Source organism: Limanda limanda, chromosome 8 (assembly GCF_963576545.1).
Source record: "Limanda limanda chromosome 8, fLimLim1.1, whole genome shotgun sequence".
NCBI lineage: Eukaryota > Metazoa > Chordata > Actinopteri > Pleuronectiformes > Pleuronectidae > Limanda > Limanda limanda.
In genome coordinates, this window is record NC_083643.1 from 26,690,821 (window position 1) to 26,713,330 (window position 22,510).

Here is a 22,510-nt window from a genome sequence, read left to right on the forward strand (position 1 = left end):
GGAAAATGGCTTCACACATAAACAGGCCCAACTGAAGACGGGGAGATTTCAGTCAAAATTAGAGATACTGGTGGTAATATGTAGATAACAAATTACTGTAAGGATACATGAAATCAAAGATTAGTTTTCAGATGGTGAAAACTTTCCAGTGAAACTAAAATCGATGGCAGCACAGAGGAAGCTGTGCTCTTTCAGATGCACCGATGATTTCAGAACAACATTTAGTCAACTCCCCATTTCCTGTGGTGCTTTGCAACTACATTGTATCTACAAATAAAGGCCACTTGAAAAACAGGACACTGGCTTCATGTGGTCATTTGTCATGTATGAACGTTTTCCATACAGACACTGTTCTGGATATAAAAGTCATCATGCAGAAGAAAGTGGAGGTTTTGAAAAAAATCCCTGGTTTCCGAATGATCCTCCTTCATGCATCCATCATCAAACTCCACCACAATTGTCAGCAACTGAGACTGCAAGGCAACTACTGAATGAATGCAGTGTTAAATACATGTACAGTTGAAAGTAGACTTTTAAAAACTTTGCAAAACTACAGTAATTATTCAACTTTTCAACCGTCAAGGTTATCGTCAGGTTTCTGCAAATAGACGATTTCAAAAAAAGAACTCTGAAGAACGTTTCTCCAGGGTTTACCTTTCGCACATGAACAATGCAGCAGGAGATTCAGATGTTTTCACAAAAAGGCCCTTTCCATCATCAATTTTTTTTCCTATTTTTTATTTTTCATTTCTGTCCCTGTCGCATGTTAGAAACTTAAATTATTCATCCCCACAACATGTAATTTGCTTGTCAGACTTCATGTGTTTTACTTAAAAGATCAGAGGCCGCATTGAGAATGTTTTTCCCAGGGAGGACTTGGGAAGAGAACATCCCTCCACTGTTTCCTCTTACTTGTATTTATCACCCACAATGATGCACTGCCCATAATCCTCAACTGTCCAAAATTACTAAAAGATATTGGCTCCTTTTTTATTCCTCAAATACTTTCATCTGCTAAATGTATTTCTTGCTCCTCCCCTCATGCATCACCAGTAGGAGGATGTTCTCTTGTTTAAGCCAGATACTGAAAATAATACCATATTGTTCCATGAAAATGTTAAATCAAGTATCTTACGCCCCTAAGTCTCTCCCCCTTTCCTCCAAAGAGAGCTCGGCTAAGTTTTGCCCTTTTAGCCACCTATTCTCCTCATCGCCTTCAATTCTTCTCTTGGCCAAACACCTTCCTCTCTTTTTTTTGCTATTTCCTTACAAACACTGACACACACGCATGCACACTATATATTTATGTGTGTGTGCTCCCTATGCTTCCCCCACAAAGGAACTACAGGAACAATGCAGCCTCTGAGCTCCACTAAATCACCTTAACTCTATGAATGTGAGTGAATGACGATCCCACGTCCTCTTTCTCCTCTGCCTCCAATAGGAGAAATATTATCATTCAGAACACTGTGCGGGCCAATTGCATCACTACATGATGCTAACGTCTTTTCTTCTTCACTTATCACTTTTTTCTCAGAGTCTACATGCAGTGTTGGGGAGTAACGGAATACATGTAACGGCGTTACGTATTTAGAATACAAATTATGAGTAACTGTATTCCGTTACAGTTACAAATTAAATAGATGGTATTCAGAATACAGTTACATTGTTGAAATCAGTGGATTACATGACGGTACTTCTCTGTTTCACGAGTTTAATCACTGTCTCGTAAATCCACCGGAGGCAAAGCCCCCAGGAAGCAGCTGGAGACCAGGGCTGCCGTATGAGCGCCCGGGACCCCGGCGGCGTGAAGAAGCCTCACCGCGACCGGCTCGGGACCGAGGCTCTGAGAGAGTTCCGTCGCTACCAGAAATCTACGGAGCTGCTGATCCGCAAGCTGCCCTTCCTGCGCCTGATGAGAGAAGACCGACCTGCGCTCCCAGAGCTCTGCTGTCATGGCTCTGCAGGAGGCCAGCGAGGCACGCCGGGTTCACACCGGACGCTGAAGCGACGCTAAAATAATATCACCCGTTGACCCAGTAGTATAAAAGCATATAGTCACTTCTTGCTCCAACATTAACTGCAACAGCGTCCCAATTTAATGTCATCCATCTTCAAGAACTTCTCCGCTGTTTGCTCCATTCAATGTCGGGTGTGGAGGGTAAATTACGTATTCTCCGCCCCCCCCCTCTCTTTTTATCTTTATGACTGCTTGTGTGTCTGTATGGAGGGGCAGAGGGGGGCATTTAATAATGTGATCGGTCAAATTGGTAAATTTAAAACTCCAGGACAACAGAAGGGGAATACAAACTATGGGATGCATGCTTATAAATCATATAAAATATGTCATCAATATCGTTTAAAATCATTTTTCAGTGTGTTTCCTGGAGCGATACGCTCGCGTCAAGCTCAAACTAAAATAGACTCGACGCCGAAACGATCGTAGCACGGCGCGAGGCAGCCTTGGCACAGGGGGGGGTCCTTCAGCCTCTGGTGGGACCGGCACAGAGGTGGGAGTGGATGGGAGCCGGACATCCAGCGGCCCGCAGCATCGGTGGAGAGAGAGTTTAAACTGCTGCTGCTCCCCTGACTATAAAAACGCCGCAATCATACACTTAAAAAATGCAATACAAACCGGAAGTATTCCAAGTATTCAGAATACGTTACTCAGATAAGTTAATGTAATGGAATACGTTACAGATTACATTTTTGTGCATGTATTCTGTATTCTGTAACGGAATACGTTTTCAAAGTATCCTTCCCAACACTGTCTACATGTATGTGATTCAAACAAGGGTACGAAATGAAGCGTGAGTTGGGCGATCAGTGGCCTGAGAATCTCTTTGATTCCACTTCTCCTTAACAGCAGCGGCACAATCTTAAGACAAGTTGTCCAGCATTCTGCCACAAATCCACATTTGGGTCAGACTGACACAGTAGCTGAAGTTGTGCTCTGTGGATCAGAGGGAATTAGACAGGTCAACTCCTTAATACATTCTTACTGTTACACATAGAGATGAAAGAAACTTAAATGAGAAGGGGAAAAATATTTCAAGGCCACAAGGCCAATTAGCTGGTATGTAGAAAACTGATTAATCACTTCTCCATTGAGTGAATTTGGTTTACATCCATGCAGCTCTTTTCCTTCGTGTTTCATCAAAGCTCCTAATATATGAGATATTACATCATACAAACCCAGAACTGTTGAGCTTGGCTTGCGATTTATATGAAACGTACAGTAAAACACTCGTACTGGACACTTTTTCTTGCTGACTTTTATTTGTTTAAACACTGAGGTCATGTTGATTTGTGTGACATCTGCTGTGGGGATGCTCTGGCAGTGACCCTCATCACGCACACACACACACACATGCACGCACACACACACACACACACACACACACACACACACACACACACACACACACACACACACACACACTGTTGTACTTCTATCTTAGTAAGGACAATCATTGGCATAATGCATTTACCAGTCCCAAAACAGTCACAACTAAATTCCAATCACTAACCATTATTCTTTCCCTAAACCTAAACCTCAGTGTAACCTAACCATAAAGCTAAGACTTAACCCTCAAGCAACCCTTTGGAAAATGAGGATTGGCCACAAAATGTCCTCACTTTCCCAAAATGTCATCACTCCGTAAAGGTCTAAGTTCAAAATGGTCCTAACTAAATAAAACACACACACATGTGTCATGCCTCTATGACTATATAGTAGTCAACCTAAACATAAACCTAACCTAACAATTATGCCCACATAACAAGAGAAATACCTCATGCATGCCTGCACGCATGCACACATGCACGCAAGCACAAACAAGCGGCCAAACGTTTCCTTCTTTACGTTCATGAGGAAACATTTTTTTATAAGACATGATGAACTTTTCTTGCCCCCAGAAAATGTCCTTTTACAGTAACATGAGCAACACATTTGAAACTGCACATTCACTCGCATTGTGAAATGTCAGAGCCAAATATTTCACAACCTGAACAAATATAACCACAACCATCTGCATGCCAAGACACCACTGTATAGATGAGAAATTATGTTAAGTGAGTTTACATTCACACATGATAGGTGTAGGCACTGCAGCGCTCTCTCTCTCTATATATATATGGTCCCCTCGGGTAAAAAGGGGCAACAAGGATAATGTGGATGAATACGGATGTTAACAAGTCCAAACACTTTGTCTCAATACTTTGTGACAGTCCTTCTACTCGGTAAGTAATGACACGGGGTAACCTTCGGGGCGCAAATGAGCGCCACATCCCACTTTGCTTTTTCAGCCGGCATATTACTCACTCAGGCGATATTTTAGAGCATTTATGTCTTTCTGAGGTCCGATCGATCACCAAACTGACAGCTGAGTGGAGAGATCGGCCATATTTACTGAAGCGGCTTCCATTCCGGCATGTGCTCTTAATAACAGAAACACATGAAGGGGGGCTGTTCTAGTGTCAGGCTCTAGTGTCCGGGCTGCTTCACAAAAGTCATCTATAGTCCAGATTTTATTAGCATTAGCACTACCTTCACCCCCTAATGACTACAGCCACAGGGGAATGTAAAAAAATATGTCTGTTATCCAATGCACATCTAAAACAGCCTAGCTGGATATGTCAAAATAATTGGCCCCTTAAGCCGAGAAAAACTACCTTCGATTTGAAGCAGGGATATACACAATGTTTGAAAAAAACATAAACTGACATTTTTCATTGTTATTCTTATTTTATTTTTTGGTCATCCAGAGATCCTGCTTTGTATCAGTCTGGAATAATCAAATCCATCCGCTGGTGCAAACACTTGGCAGAATCTCCACGGTGAAGATTTCACTCTGAGCAGGATTTTTGCCATAAACAGCTCCACAAGCTTCTCGCTACCATTTAAAGCATCATAGATTCATGACTATAATTGGCTCTTCAGCTTCTCTCTATCTTGGAGCCAGTCTGAGGTGTGGGGGCCTTGCTCAAACATGAGGTACTACAGTGAAAAGCAGCTGGACAGCTGCAGCCAAACAGCAGCCGTTGCGGAGCAGCCAGATAACCTCAGGTTATAAACAGCGCTGGACGGTTCTTCAGTGGAAAAGGCAGCTTATCAACTGAGGGTCAACATGAGGGTGGAACACGTGGGCCTCCTCGTCTCTGCTCTGTCCTGGATGAGAAGAGGTCTCTGGCAGGTGTTTCGCTGGCTGAAACACTGTGCTCGTACTCACAGCACGCTCACTTCACAGAAGGAGTCGAAAACCAGGAAACAAATGTGGCCGAGGGGAAGAAAGTTTTCCCCACAGGCCATGTCCTTTTTATTGCTTGGAAGCCTGTCCTTTTATACGTGTCCCTTTTCCCCAAGTGATGCAGAAAAGCATAATTAATATTCCAAAGTCTCTCCATGGAAACTGATGGAGCTAAAAATAATGAAAAAACCCATGGAAACACTGCCAAAACCTCTTCAAAAACAGACGTGGCTTTTATAGAGGGCGATCTTTATGAAGTCACCATTAAATATTTCACTGCATGTCCCAAAAGCTTGCATGCTGCAGACATTTGTGCACTACAGCATGATGAAGCAACATAACAGACTCATCTTTTCACACTCACACATATGATAGGTTCATATAAATGTATATGCAGAGTTGTAACTTTTATAAACTTGTGCTCACTTACTGAGTCAGCGGGCCTGAGGCCAGGGTATTGAAGGCTCTTGACTGGAGGATGTCAGCACACTGACTGAATGTCCGGGGCTCGGTAGGGGTGAACGTCGGTAATGCAACAATAATGGTTTCTTGATGTGAAAACATACTGGTCATCAAATTCCCCCTCAAACCATAGAAGCAGCAATTTAGTCACTTGTGCATCATGAACAAAAACTCATTCTGGATTCCCATAAAACTAAAAGTTGAGGTAAATTACTTTTTTCAGATTTGTTAAGACTCTCTCCTCATTACTTCAACTCCAAACAATCTTGGCAGAGTCCAGCTCCTTTTAACCGTAAAACCCACAATTCAGTTTCCGATAAAAAGCTCCTGAGCTGTGTCAGGTGTGGGCTTGCCTTCCGTCTGCAGTATGATTCAAGCAAGGATCACTGATGAGGTGGATAAGATCAAAGCTGAATATCTGAGCCGTCTGAGCCGTCCGAGGGCCTGGCTCGATACCTTCTCTGTTTGTGGTGCATTGTCTGGAAGCACGGCAGGGTGATAAAAGTCAAACAAGTGTGCGGACAGAGACACAGAGGGGAGGTTTCTTCTGTTCGCCTCAATCACTTGAGTACACAGTCAGGCACAATCCTTTGCTTGCATTGTGAGGAGATTACTGGCTGAATGGAATCGGGGGGATTAGTTCTCATCTGGAATGAGACCATCCACTGGAATGACATGGTGTCCACTTTCATTTGGTTAGAAATGTAGGATTCTTCATTGGTTATCTGTGTAATCAGGAAGTTTGTTGAAATAGTGGACAGAGGTCTGCGACACAAGAAATTCATAGGATCATCCACATCAAAAGAGACTTAGAGTGGCAATTTGCACAAATGTCAAAATAAGTTCTCATTTGTTGCCTCTGGTGTTTGCAGTACTGAAAATGTCTATTTATTGTGGCAACAGCAACATGGAATTAAAGCAATTATTGAAATGCTGTCCTGGAAATCTCAGAAATAAAATTGAGAAATATTGAGAAAAACAAGGTAACACATGAGTCTGTTGACTTTTATAAAATGTATTCTTCCGGTCCCCAATATTCTATTATTGTTCCTAAGCAAGACACTGAACCCCAGATTACTCCTGAATAATGTGTAATAGAAAAATGACTTGCAAAGCGCTTTCAGTGGTCAATAAGACTGGAAACATGCTTTATAAATACAGTCCATTGACCATTTACAGCTAAAAAACCTGATAAAATAAAATACAAACCATCTGCATTTCTAATTACAACTCAAGGCAAATGCCCGAAACATATGTCATTTATTTGAACTGACCCTGTAAGGATGCTGGCTCTTTTGACTGTGCATCTGGCTGATGATGGAGGTGATGGTGGTTTCCTTTACATTAATTACAGGGCTGGCGGTTCGTCCTGCCCACATGTCAAAGTCCTGAGAGAGAAATCGCCATTGATTCTTTTCTCATGTTTAATTTTCTCCTTAAAAACACTTTGGGTTAACTATTAATTACAGAGTCAACAGACGCATGTTAACTCAACAGAATGGACTGGTCAGATGTTTCTGCCCATGTGTTTTTATGTTTGGACTTTTTGATGTACTCACTGCTACAGTTACTGAAGCTTGTGAAATATGAGGCTGAGGTAAGCTTTCATTTCTGCCTTCCTAGCGTCTGAGGCCACAGGCCTGCTGGGATCATTTGCTGCTCTACTGAACTTTGTGATTATGAGCGTTTCAAAGCACCAGACTCAGACACTAGGACAGAGCTCAAAGGATCTAATGCCAGGGAAATGAGCGTGATCTGGGGTCGAGCTGAGGCTGCTCCTCAGGATGGCAGTGGGCAATAAGGGAGATTGCTTTTGTAACATCATTTATAGCATGAGGGCTGACAGATGAGCATCCACATGCCTCAATTCAGTAGAAAGCCGGATATCACCATGTGGTGAAGTAGAAGCGTAGGAGGTATGTCGCTGATTAAGAAATAGCTTGGGGTGCCTTGACTCATAAACTCACCAGAGCCGAGCCCCACATTATTTGACACTAAACAAGTGTATAATGATTGGCTTCTGGCACTGCTGCACAGGAAAGCATTTAGAAAACCAATCAGAGATGAGTCTGTCATCAGGACGGTGTTTCAGGAATGTATCTCATTTTCAAGATGCTGTCAAAACAGAACGACACAGTAGGCAACAAGGCTCTTTGGTGTAGTGGTGGCTGGAGAAGTGGCTATATTCTTAATCTATGTCAACGTCTTTTTTAAAGCAGTCAAGCAAAGGATAAAGGTTGATTGGTATAAACAGTGACAACAAGTTGTTGTGAAAAGGCAGCCTTCCTGAGCTGCTGGCTAGCAGCACAGATGTATTGGCACAAGGTCTAAAATGTTTCTTTTAGTTCGCCTCATGTTTGAATTTTATTATAAGCTGTATTTAGGTGGGGTTTGTACATGTTTAGTGAACAAGGAGGTCAGGTAAAGGCCAGGCGATGTTTTACCTGTACCTCTACACCTCTTGTAGAGCAACCAATGGGTTGTTTTAAATAAATGATTATTCTTTTAGTCCATAAAGCATCAAAAATAGTGAAAAAAATAAAAATCACTCCTGAGTGGCCTATTGACAATTATGTTGTCCCTCTGACACCCTTAACCAAATAGATATTCAAGAATATTCAATGATGTAAAAAGAGAAAGCTGAACAAATAACAAATGAGAAAGGATGAGAAGTGCAAAACAACAATTCGATGATAAATTTCAGCCATGCTCTAAATTTAACTGTATTTGGCTGATGTTGGTTGTTGGTAATTTCCCAACCTGCTTATTGGAAGACAGCTTGCAGGCACTGACGGTTTGCGTATTTACTGCTCGACTCTTTATCTAGGGAACAAAGATAAGATGTGCATACAAAAGCCTGCATGCAAAAGGATTTACCCACACACTTCCATCTCTCCAGCAAAACAAGAAACCAGACTCCTGGACTAATGATTAACTCTTCAGATTCAAAACTAAACACACTTTGAGTGGATGTAAAATAATGTTGGAAAAGACCAGGAAATGCCTTCAGACATTGACAGGATACAACTGACGAGATGTTGAAATAATCTTGCTGCTTCTTTGCATGACTTAATCTGAAAGGTGATCCTGATTACCCATGGTAGCACACTTCAACCTGTTGTTACGTGTTTGGCATCGATTTCATGGTATGGCTAATTCAAGTGAAGGGTTTATGATACAAATCAAAAGATACAGTCCATGCTATTGTGATTTTAGTGTCTTGATGTGCTTTGCAGCTGGTTGTGGGTGCTGACCAACTCTCTCCTCACGCAAAGAGACCTGCCTGGACACGGCTGCCGGGTGACGCAACCGCCAACCTGAGAGAGGAGGGGGTGGAGGGTACACAGCTGCCAGCTCTCACCGAAAAACACAACGCTCTATGGGCAGTCAGTTTATAATTTCCTTGATATATCCACAAATTGCTGGATCACAGTTTCCCAACACCAAAATTGACATATTTAGCAGCAATTCATTTATTATTCCATTTAGTATCACAAAGAAAATCTGATAATATATATTTTTCTAGTGCAGCTTTTTTGCAATCTTGACTTCTGTGACTTATTCCGATATCTTATACTTTAGATCCTTACGATGTTTTCTAACCACACCCGAAGAAAGAGTTTTCTTAGTAGTGTTCTTTGTGCTAAAAAAGAAAATTCAGCCTAAATCCGAAGCATTATGAAAAATGAATGAGAAAATGAATAAGAAAATGTCTATTACTCAAAGAATTGTCATTCATATAAATTAACATGTAAAAGTTATATTGTTTTTATAAAAAACCCATAAGTTAAATAACAAAAAAATAAAATTGATTTTACACATTCTATTAAAGGTGTATCACACTTTATAAATCAATTAAAATTCATTCAACAGTAAGCAAAAACAATATCAGATTATTCATTCAGTAATGTGCCTTCTATTGGGGCTACTCAGGGAACAAGCAGTCCTTGCAGGTGAGAGACCCTCATCCTTGATCATCCCAACAGGTGTGTTCGAGATGGACTGTCTGTCTGTGTCTATATTGATGTGATCTGCTGGCCAATAGTTTGTCCATATATAAACCAAAGGTTTCTGTCTTAAAATATTAACATATCTAATTTTACTTGTTTTTAATATTTTTTTTACTTATTTAATTGACTTATTTATTGAAACTTACTATCAAATGAGAGATCAGGGAGAAAATGGGCTGCTTCTAAAAACTATTGTCAGTTTCTGTAGTTGCTTCGAAACCATTTCCAGCAGGGTTAGTGTATGAACGGTACTAAGACAAAATTACAATGTGGTCAAATAACAGTTATCCATCATACAGCAACAAGATGATGCATTACAGCAAAGCTATGCATCCTGCAAACAGCCGTGTGTCTTATTTGCACTCACTTGAGAAGCTAGACCAGGAGAGGCTGGAGACGCGACTTCTTTGTCAATAGACGCGCCAAAATCAATGAAAACAACCAACATATTTAATTTTGTTTACAATCCATCACTTTTCCCTGTAGACTTGAGAACAAGACTCATCTGTATTACATACTCAGATGGAACACAAGAGACTGTGATCATTTGGTGATCATAATCAAGTAGATTCACTTTGCTCTTATATTGCTGTTGTTTTCTGTTTTTAAAGTTTCTTATCTGACAGCAGAATATATCAGAAAGATATAGTGATTTAATTAACCCCTCTATTTTCAATAAAAACATTTGTGGACGTTTGTGACAAATTTGAAGAAAATCCCCTGAGCTGCACAACTTTAGATTTCACATTATGAACATCAGAACATTTCACATACAAGTTAGACACACACAAACGCACACACACACAAACACACACACACACACACACACGTATCAAGAGGGACAGGACCGGACAGGAACATAGTATTTTCATTCTTCTGTTTATTCACGTTAGCTGCTGAAGACCCGCCTGTCAACTACGTGCATCACTGTTCACTGCACCCGGCTTAGCAAGGGCATGAACACGCTTGGGCATGTGTTACACAATGTATTACATCTGGGGTAAAACAAAACAGAACAACCCCGTAAAGTGCAGGGATGCCACTAATGACATGAAAAATGTCCTCTTATAATATAAAGACAGATATAATGATGTCAATAATGCATTTATCAACAAATGTACTTGATGTCAATTTAATAAATAACAGACTTTTACTACACCACACAAAAATACACTTCTTTATATCTAGATTCATCCATTTTTATGTGTTTGAAACGTTTCTGGAAAAGCGTATGTGACAATACGCTGTTTTGACTGTTTTATGTACTTTTTTTCTCCATACTGTAATCCTACTTCTGCCTGCCTGTATGCCCTTTAAGTAATATGGAAAACAGTTTGAGAAGTAAATCCCCCTTAGTCAGTGGAGAAAGCAGTATTTTTCCACTGAGAGGTAATGTGTTTTTAGCTTCCAATAGAGCTAAGTGATTGTATCCTGTATTTTATCATGCAAGTTCCAACTGGGTCATGAAGCCGTTTAAGATAATATAGAGATATATGACGCAGGTTTTCAGAACGAGATGAGAAAGTCACAGGACCAAAACAAAAACATAAAAGTCCATCTCACACATCTCTGTTACAAAGTCTGTGCAGCATCTTTATAAACCGGGTGATTGAAGAAAACTACTTCAGGTCGATGGTAGAGTTTTACAAGTACCAGCGCCACTAGAGCACAGGGAGAGTTCAAGCGAACAAATACCAGCTCAGTGATGGCATGAGCAGGCTCGGGCATGTGACGCTCAAACACCGTGACATCTACAGCAGAACCCACTGAATCAGCAGCACCACTAGGAGACAGGGAACGTTCAGTACATCCAATGTCTGACTGCTGCGGGTCGAATCATCTGAAACTCTCCCAGTGAGGAAAACTACAGGGAAAATATCAGGGGCTGATCGATCAGTTATTAATTCATGCAGGACTGCCACTAGTTGCATATTTGAACTCTTCAGTTTTACGGTAGCTGCTACAAACGGCTGCACACGCACTACTGTTTAACCATCTAACCTTTCTAGGAGAGTTTCATGTTCAAACTGAACAGTGAAATGTAGATTATAAGCAGATGTACTGCAGATTGAAGAAAAGACGGCTTGTTCCCGGGTGGGATTTTGTCCAAATGATAACTGGAAGTCTTAAGATTTTATCATGCTGACTATCTCTTCTCTTTTTACTATCTTTTTTCCCCTCTCCTCCTGTTAAGCCCTTTACACGATTGTTTTGAAAATCCAGTCATGACAACTGCGTCAACACATTTTTAACCATTTCATTTTTTTCACACAATTTGAGGCTATATCCCCTTTAGACCTTTAGGAAAGGTTAAGTCGATAAAAATATGAACTATATATACTAGATATAAGAAAGCCACTGTAAAACAGCACAGGTCTTTGTTGATAAATGTTTTTTTCAATTCAAATTAACCCTTACCGACATAAAAGTCCTAACTTGTTTTGTGACAGAAGGCTGGCGTGAGCATGAAGTCTTCAGTCAACAACCTGGCACCTCTCTACTGGCTTGTCAAACATTTCCATGTATGTGTCCCCGAATTGAACTCAGAGCTTTACAGTCTGAACCCTCTATCATCGGACACTTACTTTGAAAACGGGAAAACAAAAATCATTCCAACGAGAACAAAAGGAGAAATCTCAAGGATGTATAGATTCACAGAAAGATGGAAGATTACGTCCACACTGAACAAGCAGTAGCTGTTAAAGGTTTCCTGCTGCATCAACAGATACTATTTTAGATTATATATTGCTGAAGAGATTAAGATTAGGATTCAGATTGATCTGCAGGGAAAAGTCAGGTAAAATCTGTGAAACATAATTTTAAATTTTTCTGCTGTGTGCATAACGTCAAATTAGATGTTACTGCATATTTTCCATTTGCCAAACAACTGACAGGCGCAGGGTGATTCACAGTACGTTGGAAGTCACGTTACTGGATCTCCTCCATTTCATAATCAAGCATTAGGAATTCCTTGACAAAGTAACGTTGATCAATGGGCCTCCCCGGCTGCTTGTTCGACTTTTTTTTTTTAAAGCCAGTGTTTAAAGCGTGTTCATTAAAACGGGCCGGCTAATTAAAATGACTGTCGGTCAAAAGCGCCTCTCGGCTGGAATTATATTACGCTCACGATAATCAATCAGGCCAAAGATTCAATTTAAAAGCAATCAGCATTTGGTGGGTTCTCGCGAATCAATGCTAATCCGATGATAATTTTGACCTCGAATTTGGCCGTTCTTTATTTTTAGTCTCAAGTGTCTCTGCACCCGCTATAGACTTGGCAAAAGATGCCGGGCATGCTGGTGATGCACCAAATTCCCGCCGCGGCTTTAGCGCTACATTACCCAGGAAAATCACCTAACATTTCTTTTTTTAAAGCGACGCTCTAAAGCAACAGAAACACTTTGGGCGTGGGATCAATAGTTTTTGACAAATGTGTATTTGTAGGAGTGGTGGAGAGCTACTGAAATGCAAAAAAAGGCTGTTATCCACATTAAATCCTGTCTCTGAGGAAGTTTTGGCATTCATGCTTAAAAATAAAGTGTCACAGTATGAAGAAAAAAAACAAGTATAATAATTGTTTTATAATGTATCAGTAGCCCAATACCATTGCATTATCACACACGATTTACAGCTTTTGGCAGCGTGAATTTTTATGTCAAGCCCGCCGCTGCAAAATTATTGCCGCTGCTGCTTCAGGATCAGGTCAGACAGACGATTAGGCCTGTTGTCTTTTACCGTTCTAGAGTATCCTGTCGGACCTGCGCTCACTTTGCACTGACAATAAACACCGACACTTAACCAGAGATCATTTGGACACGTACAGTACTCGCGTGGATTACTTTGTGTTTGTTTCATTCATCCTAGAATTTATGAAGAACCCAAAAATAGAAAAAAGACCAACATTTTGTGTGCATGCAGTTTAAATGCCACACACATTACTTAATGCGTCTATATTTAATGATTATACAATTGTTACCCTCTGTGAAAAATGTTTTAAACTGATACCAGGAAAGAAGCTTGATTTAAAAAGCTCTCCAAACTTCTAGGGCTCAACATCTCATCATGAAAATTAATGATTTCATTAGTTTCAGGCTCTGGGGGTAACTGAGAGCAGCCTGAGGACAGAAACAGCCCCACAGAGACAAAAAGAACAACAGATTTGCACCATCACTCTGACGGCTAAGAAGAGAGGCCCTCATCATTACACAATTTATCAAATCCTTCTGCCTGAACTGGAGCAAGGAGGCTTGTCTGCGCTGACAGTCGCTCTTAAAAACCTCAAAAATACTCTCACACTGAGCTTCCAAGCTCATCCATTGACAGAGCAAATGACAAAATATAACCTCCTGCGTGCTCTCGTCTGCCTCATCTGAAAATGTACAACTGATATGAATATATGGCCGTCGCTATCTCTCCCAGTCCTCATGATAACAGAGACTCTTCTGCCATATGCTACTGATACAAGTCATAAAACTATGAAGCAGCACTAGAATTAGTGCATTCAACTCTCAGAGCTACTAATGGGCGGTTTTTCAATGGTCTGCTTGTTTTTCTAACCTGCCAGCCAAGGACGAGTGGTTACAACTAAGACTGTTTGCAATAAAAATTGAAATTGGGAAACGGCTCCCAAGCTGCAGGCGAGCTAAAAGCCCATTTGGCTGCAGCGATTCGGCTCTTGAACTGCTTCTTCTGCATGTTTGCAGATGGAAGGATTGAAATGGAAATGTTGAAATATTTGAAAGAGCAGATTTTCGTTTTGAATAAGTCAGTGTTGTGGTTTTTGGACCATCCAAGTGTGGACAGTCAACTGTGAGAGAACGAAGTCGGCATATCTGTAAATCATGCTGTTTGCGGATTTGTCAAAGTATAATGCTAGAGATAGATAACAAAGTTCTGAAACTTAACTATAGAGGACAGAGATGCTCCTTCACCTCCAGCAGAACGGATGTCATAACCCTAACCCCTAATCAAGTGAGTTCATAGGAAAGAATGTCTAATAAAGTAACAGTACATTCTCACTCATCTGATCAAAACACAGTCACTGTCATGAGATGGAGGTGAAGCTGAGTTTTGCACAGTGCACATCACTTGGTACGGATATTTGCAAAAAAGAAGAGCAGGACTTATCTGTGTTCATGTGCAGCAGGAGGATTTCTGCTTTGATTCTGTGCACAGGAGCTCAACAGGCTCTGTGTGCAAGTTATCGGTTTACAGAGGACGATTACTTCTGACATTCGCACATTCCAAAGCACCACAAAATTTGTTCACTGTTAAGTGTTATATCAGAGCAAATGCTTCACATCTGTTCATCAAAGACGCCAGAGGCTAGAGGCTGTGGTTTGTTCTGTGGTCATCAAATGCTGAACGGTTTTCCCCTCATATTTCGTGAAAAAATATGTGTCACATTTGTGCATTGAATGTGTGGAGGTGAGAAGGTTTTTTCGTATGTAATGCATCACTGTGTGAACAGGCACTGGGTTAGACCTCAGACTTCTGTAAACTGACCTCATGATAGGATCAGATCAAGATCTGACACCTCAGAAAGTGGATAGCTCGACATCGATGCAGCAAAAAGCTTCTCTGGCGTTACTGATGTGACTTCCACTTTCCCACAGGTGCTGGTAACAGGTGGGAGTCGAGGGGAGTGGGGACGAGGCCTCGCCAGCGTGGCAGGCTGCCACAGTGGGTCGGGGGGGATCATCTTCCGCCCAGCTGCTGATGCCCTGTTATCCCCGAGCCATTCATCACGGCTCGCTGATAGTCAGATATGTGCAGCTCTCGAACACCGCAGCTCCAAGCATTCCTCCCTTTCCCCAGTGGATCTCCACTTCTGATGGCTCCAAGGGCCATGCTGATGTAGCCAAACATCCACTTATCATCATGCGTTTGCATGTATTCACTGTACAATCTGTTGTAAGGGCTTAGCCACAGGTCACTCTTCATGTCTGTCTGTAAACGTTCTCCATTGCAGCTTGTGCCTTCAAAATCACCACTCACTGAACTCAAAGGACCAGACCGTTTGTTTGCAAGTTTGAGTTCCTCAACCACACAACGTTTACGCTTTTGCCAACCGATTTAGAATGCATGCTGTACAGTTTTTAGATTGTTATAATCATTGCAAAGTCAGTGGTGACAGATTTTTGTTTACTTCCAGAGTAATGAATTATTTCTGGGAAGACATACAAAATTCCTGGATCCACCCCTTTATCCAGATCTGCACGAAAATTGAATGGGTTCTTCCTTGGCCAATACCTCATCTGACACCAAATTAAATGGAAATCCATTCTGTTATTTTTGTGTAAAAAAGTTTAGAAAAGTCTTATTACTTGCATACACCACTTTGAAAATCACATCTGCATTAATCTTGTTGGTTCTCATTACATTATGAATGCTTCCAGATCCTTGTTTATTTTGTATCTGGTGCTCTAGTAGTATGTATTCCACCAGGAAAGAAAAATAATCAAGGTCAATATGGATATGCAAAATAAAGTGTGGATACCCATCCCAAGCACGATGATGATGATATTTGGGTTGGGTCCGGTTTTTGACACTGCACTTGCCTGTAATCCATGAAAACTTTGCACTCAGGTTGGGCTTGGAAACAAAATCCAGACTGTCCGTTTCGGGTTCTAATCAGGCTCTGTGAATTTTCTCTTGGGCGTGGTTAGATTTTAACAGAGAATGGCAACCGGAGCTACTGTGATGCACAAAGCAAGTTTCAAAATATTGGCTCTGCAAATGTTTTATAATATGAAAGTCAGTGTATTAAACATGTTTGTTTGGCCTGAGGGATACAAACAATGGATATTAAAAACTGAACATAAAAATAATTGTTGTAGTTTACAAGAATACATCTTTAAAGCAGAAGTGATGTTCCCTTTAATGGTTTATTTTCATACCATACAAAACTGAATGGAAAACTAGGGACATCTGTAATACTGAACTATCTTAAAGCACCCTAGTTTGTACAATGGTAGGTTGTGAGGTGATGTGTCTACAATTTCTGATCAATTATAAAAAACATGCAAAACCAATGGTACAACCAATATGACTCACAGTGTTATGGAGAGTGGTTTGCTAATGTAAGCTATAAATGTGTCCGCTCTGAAACCACATGCAGCGATATTTTAAGTATGTGCACATTTACAGAAATAAAACCCTGCATAGGGACATACACACACGGTTTTGACACTCAGGAGTGCGCTGGATGTTTGCACATGACTCTACTGTTACTCCTGTGTGTGCTTTCCCTTTGACAAGCAATTCAGTGTAAAGTATGTCCAGGAGACGATGGTAATCCACTGGCTGACTGATGATATACTGTAGTGACTGATGCTTAGCTTATGTAAAGATGAAGTCACAGAGAGGGAAGCACTAGTGCACATATTGACAAAACCTTGAGAAGGGTGGTCTGCAGTAAAAATCATGTCACTATTGATCAGGTGATTCCGGGGATTGATTGGTAATGTTGATGGATTGGAGAGGAGTGGGCGAGTCACCAGGTAACAACTGGCTCACAGCAGCAGGAAGAAGGAGACTCTCAGTACAATGCAGATGAATTGGCGCAATCAGTACAAGGATAAACAGCAGGTTTTTAGCTGCCTGTTTACATCTGCATCGGATGGTAGTGACGGGATTGCAGCTCTATTATATAGTGAGCCCCTTGTTTTAGAGGGAGTACACGAAGAAGAACACATACAAGGCCACATTTCCCTTGGAATTGAATTGAGTTGTACTAAATTTCACACACTTGTAGAAATCCCTCCCCTAAATGTGCCTGATCTTTTTCATCGAGATCCATGAAATAATTAGTGGGAAATCAGTAAAATGTCAAAAAAACACCCTATTACAATCTTTAAAAAGTAAAAACTAAATTCCTTGAGTCACCCTAAAATTGTAAGTTTTCCAAGTTCATTGACTGTTTTTGACAGTTGAGCAAAAGCAAGATTTGCATTTCCCTCGAAAACACAAATGCAAAGTGGGAGTTCTACAATGGCTTCCCCTGCACATTCACGCCCAGCCCCCACCCAGCTCTTACCACATTGTAGCAGGACTTCTTGTCAGATCCAGTGAAGTGATAGGGGTCTACGGTGTTGCACTTCTGCATGTACAGCTTGAACATGTAGTTGATGTGTTTCAGGGACATGACGCAAACGGCTGAGTTGGCAGTCGGCTCTGGAGAGTTTGGTTTTCCTTGTGCGAAGGCAGCAAAAAGAACGTCATCGCCCTCTTCCACCTTCACCTGCTTCTGTAGTTCAATGTCATTGCCCACCGTTGTGACGTAAGCTGCCTGCAGGATGTTGAATTTCTTCACATCTTCCGTGGAGCGTCGCCGCCTCTTATCAGTGCTGATGCATTGGAGGGGCATCTCCACATAGCGGCGGATTGAGGGATCTGAGGAGCACATGCGAACGATGCGGGTGTGGTAGGCCTGAGAGTCGCTGCTCTCCCGCTGCACAGTGAGGAAATAGGTAAAAGGTCCACTGTGGAACGAGTAAATGTAGCGCAAGTAGTAGTTACCACGAAGAGATGGAATCAGGTCCATGTGTGAGTCGTTAGAGAAGAAGGTGAAGCCATTTTGGCTTGTCTTCATCTTCCGCACAGAAATGGTGTGGGGATGTGTTACACTGCCAGGTACTTTTTCTAAGCCAGGGATCTCAGAGTTCCCAGCAAAAAAATTGATGACGTTGCTCTCCACATTGAGCACCTGAGAACCCGAAGGGCCGACCACAACGTCCGAGTCGCTGGGTTGACCCTTGCCTTGCCTCACCTTGTCAGCAAAGCAGTAGACCTGTTCGTCAACCGTTTTAGGGCTAGTGTCCTCATCCAGGACATGACGGCGGCAAACTCCGTTGTCTGCAGAGCCACAGCTGTACAACCCTTTGTCGTAAATGTTCTCCACCACCAAGGCGATGTTGTGGTTGTCCACCCTGCCGTTGGTCTCTGTGCTGGTCAGTTTGTGGCCGCAAGTCTCATTGGCAAACAGTGGCCCTGTGTGGTACTCCGAGAGTTTGGTGAGGTTCGGGGCCAGGGCATAGATTCTGTTCACAGCCCCAACGTAGATGATCCCATCAAGCATCACCATGTTCTCGATGGGGAAGTCTGCAGTGAATGTTGGGAGGTCATAGCTGACGGAGAGGTTGAGTTTGTTGGTCTCTGATGATTTATCACACTGGCCCTGTGTGCTGGGGCACAGGGCCCACAGCAGCATGACGGCATGAAGCACACTGCGATTCATCCTGTTCCAGAAATAAGAGACATGAGGAATTAGTTGGTAAAGCATCCCTGCTAGAACACAAAGACCTAAAAACATTCATCATAGATATCTCTCAATAGGTGGCCTCAATTGTTCTGGAGCGGGACTGTGAGAAAAAAAGACACAATCTGTGCTGATTTGGAACGACTGAAAAGAAACCAGAGGGGAATCAATATCCCCTTTTAGGCTCCTAAATAGAACTGTGTCAGAGTGTAAAAGCAGGATTTACTCACTTTACCACAAGCATTGAAGGAAGTCAAACTGAATTAACTGCATTCTGTGTGGTGACACATGGCTTTAATATCATGCTCCTAATCATCAGTGCTTCTGCTTCTGCTTCTGAATCCACTGACCCGAGAAAAACCAGCAGTCAGACTCGGGCGAGTACTTTTGTGGTTCTCAGCTCTGACTGAGTGACCACAGCGCAAGGCAGAGCAGTGAATCACCCGGAGAGAAGCCCGCTCTTTGCAGGGCGACGCAACCCTGGGCCCTAAGTTTAGACAACAAAAGCCCTAGGGAGCGGAGATAAACTCAATTAAAACAAAGGAGGTGGGAGGGAGAAGGCAAAGGGGGCCCGTCCCGCAAAATGATAAATAACCCCAGCCACTAAATGGCAATCCACTGGGAGATGCTTTTAGTGGAGAGGGTGAGAGGGAGAGGGGGGAAGGGAGGGAGCAACACCAAAGCATTTGCAAAATGTGCATTTACATGCTCCCTATTTGGATGTGGTTATAACACAACCCTCAAACTAAATATGAAACCAAATAATACAAACCAAAACAAGGAAACCACGCAGCACAGCCGGCTTGGTTTTTAAACTCATACCCACAGCGATGCGCCGTGATTCCCAGGGTTCATATTTTGACTGATTTATGAGTGATGTCTCACTGTTGGCAGCTCATTTGTTTCAGGGGGACAGCTGAGTTTGTCATACCACCACATCATATCCAGAGGAGGATGTAAAGACAGACAGAACAGGTGCCTGTAGTTACACTCCGGATCAAGTCTGGAGCAAAACATATAACTGTAACACAAGAGGTTAAAAGTGATGCATGTAGAAAGTAAAGATAAATGGGCTTATATTAAAAAACAATCTTTCATACTCTATAATAGAGTAGAGTATAATAAGGAGGTTTAGGTTTATTAAGGGGATTTTGAGATGACTAACAGGTTGTTTTGATCTCACATTCTGAGTAATATGAGGGGGGAGGGGGGTGCACATTATTGCGCACCTGCACCAAACACAACGGCTGCTCTTTAAAAAGGGACAAAAGACCTAAAAAGAATTTGAGAGGAAAGTGACTCATGACGAAAAGTCTCAGAACAAACACACAGATTCGGAGGCTGGTAACATGGTGTGAGGAGCCAGTAACAACATTTCCAACCAGACTGTCTGTGATAGTGTCAACATGAGGAGAACTTTCAGAATCAGTGAACATCTCTGGAAGTAAATGAAAACGGAGCAAAGTCAAGGAACTATAAGAGGAAAGACTCACCTGTTAGCGAGCAGCAGAGGCGAGGGTCCTCTTGGTTCAAATCATATTCCACTTGGACTTTTTTGACTTTCACATCAAGTCCAAACTAATCGCTGGGGGGTGTTTTCCCTCTTCACCTCCCAATTCTGGAATAACTGGGGAAAAAACAATCTATTCGGAAATATTTGAAACTCAGTCTGGCTTGTTTTCCAACTCTGCTCCGTTGCGCTCCAGCTGAACTCAGTGAGGATCCCCTCAGACTGAATGAGCGCATCCAGCAGAAGCACGCTGCGCGCCAGCTCTCTGGCTCCGCCTCCTCCTCCTCCTCTTCTCCAGACTGCGTGACGCGTCCAGGTGCTGCCACGCTGGGGCTCCTCGGCCCGTGGAGCTCAGGTGGGACAGGAAACACTGAGAGAACAGTAAATTAAGAGCTCTCCTTATTGTTATGATTCTGCACAAAACCACCAATTACAACTGAGTCCGTTCCATTATCAGACAGACACTTACTGCTCAAATCTAACTGTTCAAAAATTATTTTCTATAAAGCGATTATTTTAAACGAATTAAATGCATTTACAGAAAGACGTATTTTACCTTTCAAAGATTAAAGGAAATGCACAAAAATCTATCTATCTATCTATCATCTATCTATCCATCCATCTATCCATCTATCCATCTATCCATCTATCCATCTATCTATCTATCTATCTATCTATCTATCTATCTATCTATCTATCTATCTATCTATCTATCTATCTATCTATCTATCTATCTATCTATCTATCTATCTATCTATCTATCTATCTCAATATCTATCTATCCAACCATCCATCTTTCATCCATCTTTCCATCCATCTTTCTATCTATCTATCTATCTATCTATCTATCTATCTATCTATCTATCTATCTATCTATCTATCTATCTATCTATCTATCTATCTATCTATCTATCTATCTATCTATCTATCTATCTATCTATCTATCTATCTATCTATCTATCTATCTATCTATCTATCTATCTATCTATCTATCTATCTATCTATCTATCTATCTATCTATCTATCTATCTATCTATCTATCTATCTATCTATCTATCTATCTATCTATCTATCTATCTATCTATCTATCTATCTATCTATCTATCTATCTATCTATCCAAACTTCTAAACTTCTTTCTTTCTCTCTTTCTTTCTCCAGCGTCCACCTGACTGTCCTCTACCACCTCGGTGAGTCAGGTTGTCACGTTAAATGTCTCACTCAGGCATAAATAGTGATCTTAAATATAATAGCTAAACTAATTATAAATGTGTGTGTGTGTGTGTGTGTGTGTGTGTGTGTGTGTGTGTGTGTGTGTGTGTGTGTGTGTGTGTGTGTGTGTGTGTGTGCGTGTGTGTGTTTGTGTGTGTGTGTGTGCGTGTGTGTGCCTCAGCCGTGAATCATAGCGGGCAGCACAAAAATTCCTTTGTCCCACTTCCTGAAAGGAGGGCATGGAATGGAGACTGGAAAGCCAGATAACAGAGACGTGTGGATGTAGAATCAGTGTGAGGCACGGGGGCTGTTTGTGTTTCACTTTCAGACACGTCTTCACCTGAAAACTCCATGTATCACCTTGTTGGAGGATGTCATGCCAGTGAGGTCGTTGCAGATCAACACTTACCTCTCTGCTCCTCTTTTTCCAAAACAACTCATCTTCATTCAAGTGTCTGCCATCGTTCATTCCCACTGCTGACTCTGACCATCAATGGCGTTGTCTCTAATTCAGCCGCCTGTCACCTGCTAACTCCTTGGTGTCCCGAAGGAAAACAGCCTCCCCTCTGACAGCACACCAGAGAGCCCTTTAACTGTCACTGTGCACACTTCTTCACCTTGATGGATTATTGCAGAGGAATTTGAGTAACACAACAATCTATTCTTCATCAGCTAAACTGCATAATGATAAGTACAGAATCCGGCTGTTGACTTCAAAGTTGGCAGGTGTGCTACCAAGGACCCTAACACACCATCCATCCCAATTATCTTCACGCTGCACCTTCTGTGCAGAACAGTGACATCACAGAA

The 22,510-nt window shown here is 41.8% G+C and overlaps 1 protein-coding gene across 1 annotated transcript in view; it reads right to left on the reverse strand.

Moving 5' to 3' along the window:
* The window catches only part of met (MET proto-oncogene, receptor tyrosine kinase), a 70,196-nt gene extending 49,496 nt beyond the window's left edge, over positions 1–20,700 (reverse strand). Inside the window, exons 1-2 of the mRNA XM_061077145.1 lie at positions 20,474–20,700; positions 17,760–18,960 (exon numbers count right to left, since the gene is read on the reverse strand). Of these exons, the coding sequence (XP_060933128.1) occupies positions 17,760–18,959 (1,200 nt within the window). The 5' untranslated portion in view covers position 18,960; positions 20,474–20,700. The remainder of the gene's footprint in view (positions 1–17,759; positions 18,961–20,473) is intronic.
* Positions 20,701–22,510: the final 1,810 nt, after the last annotated feature.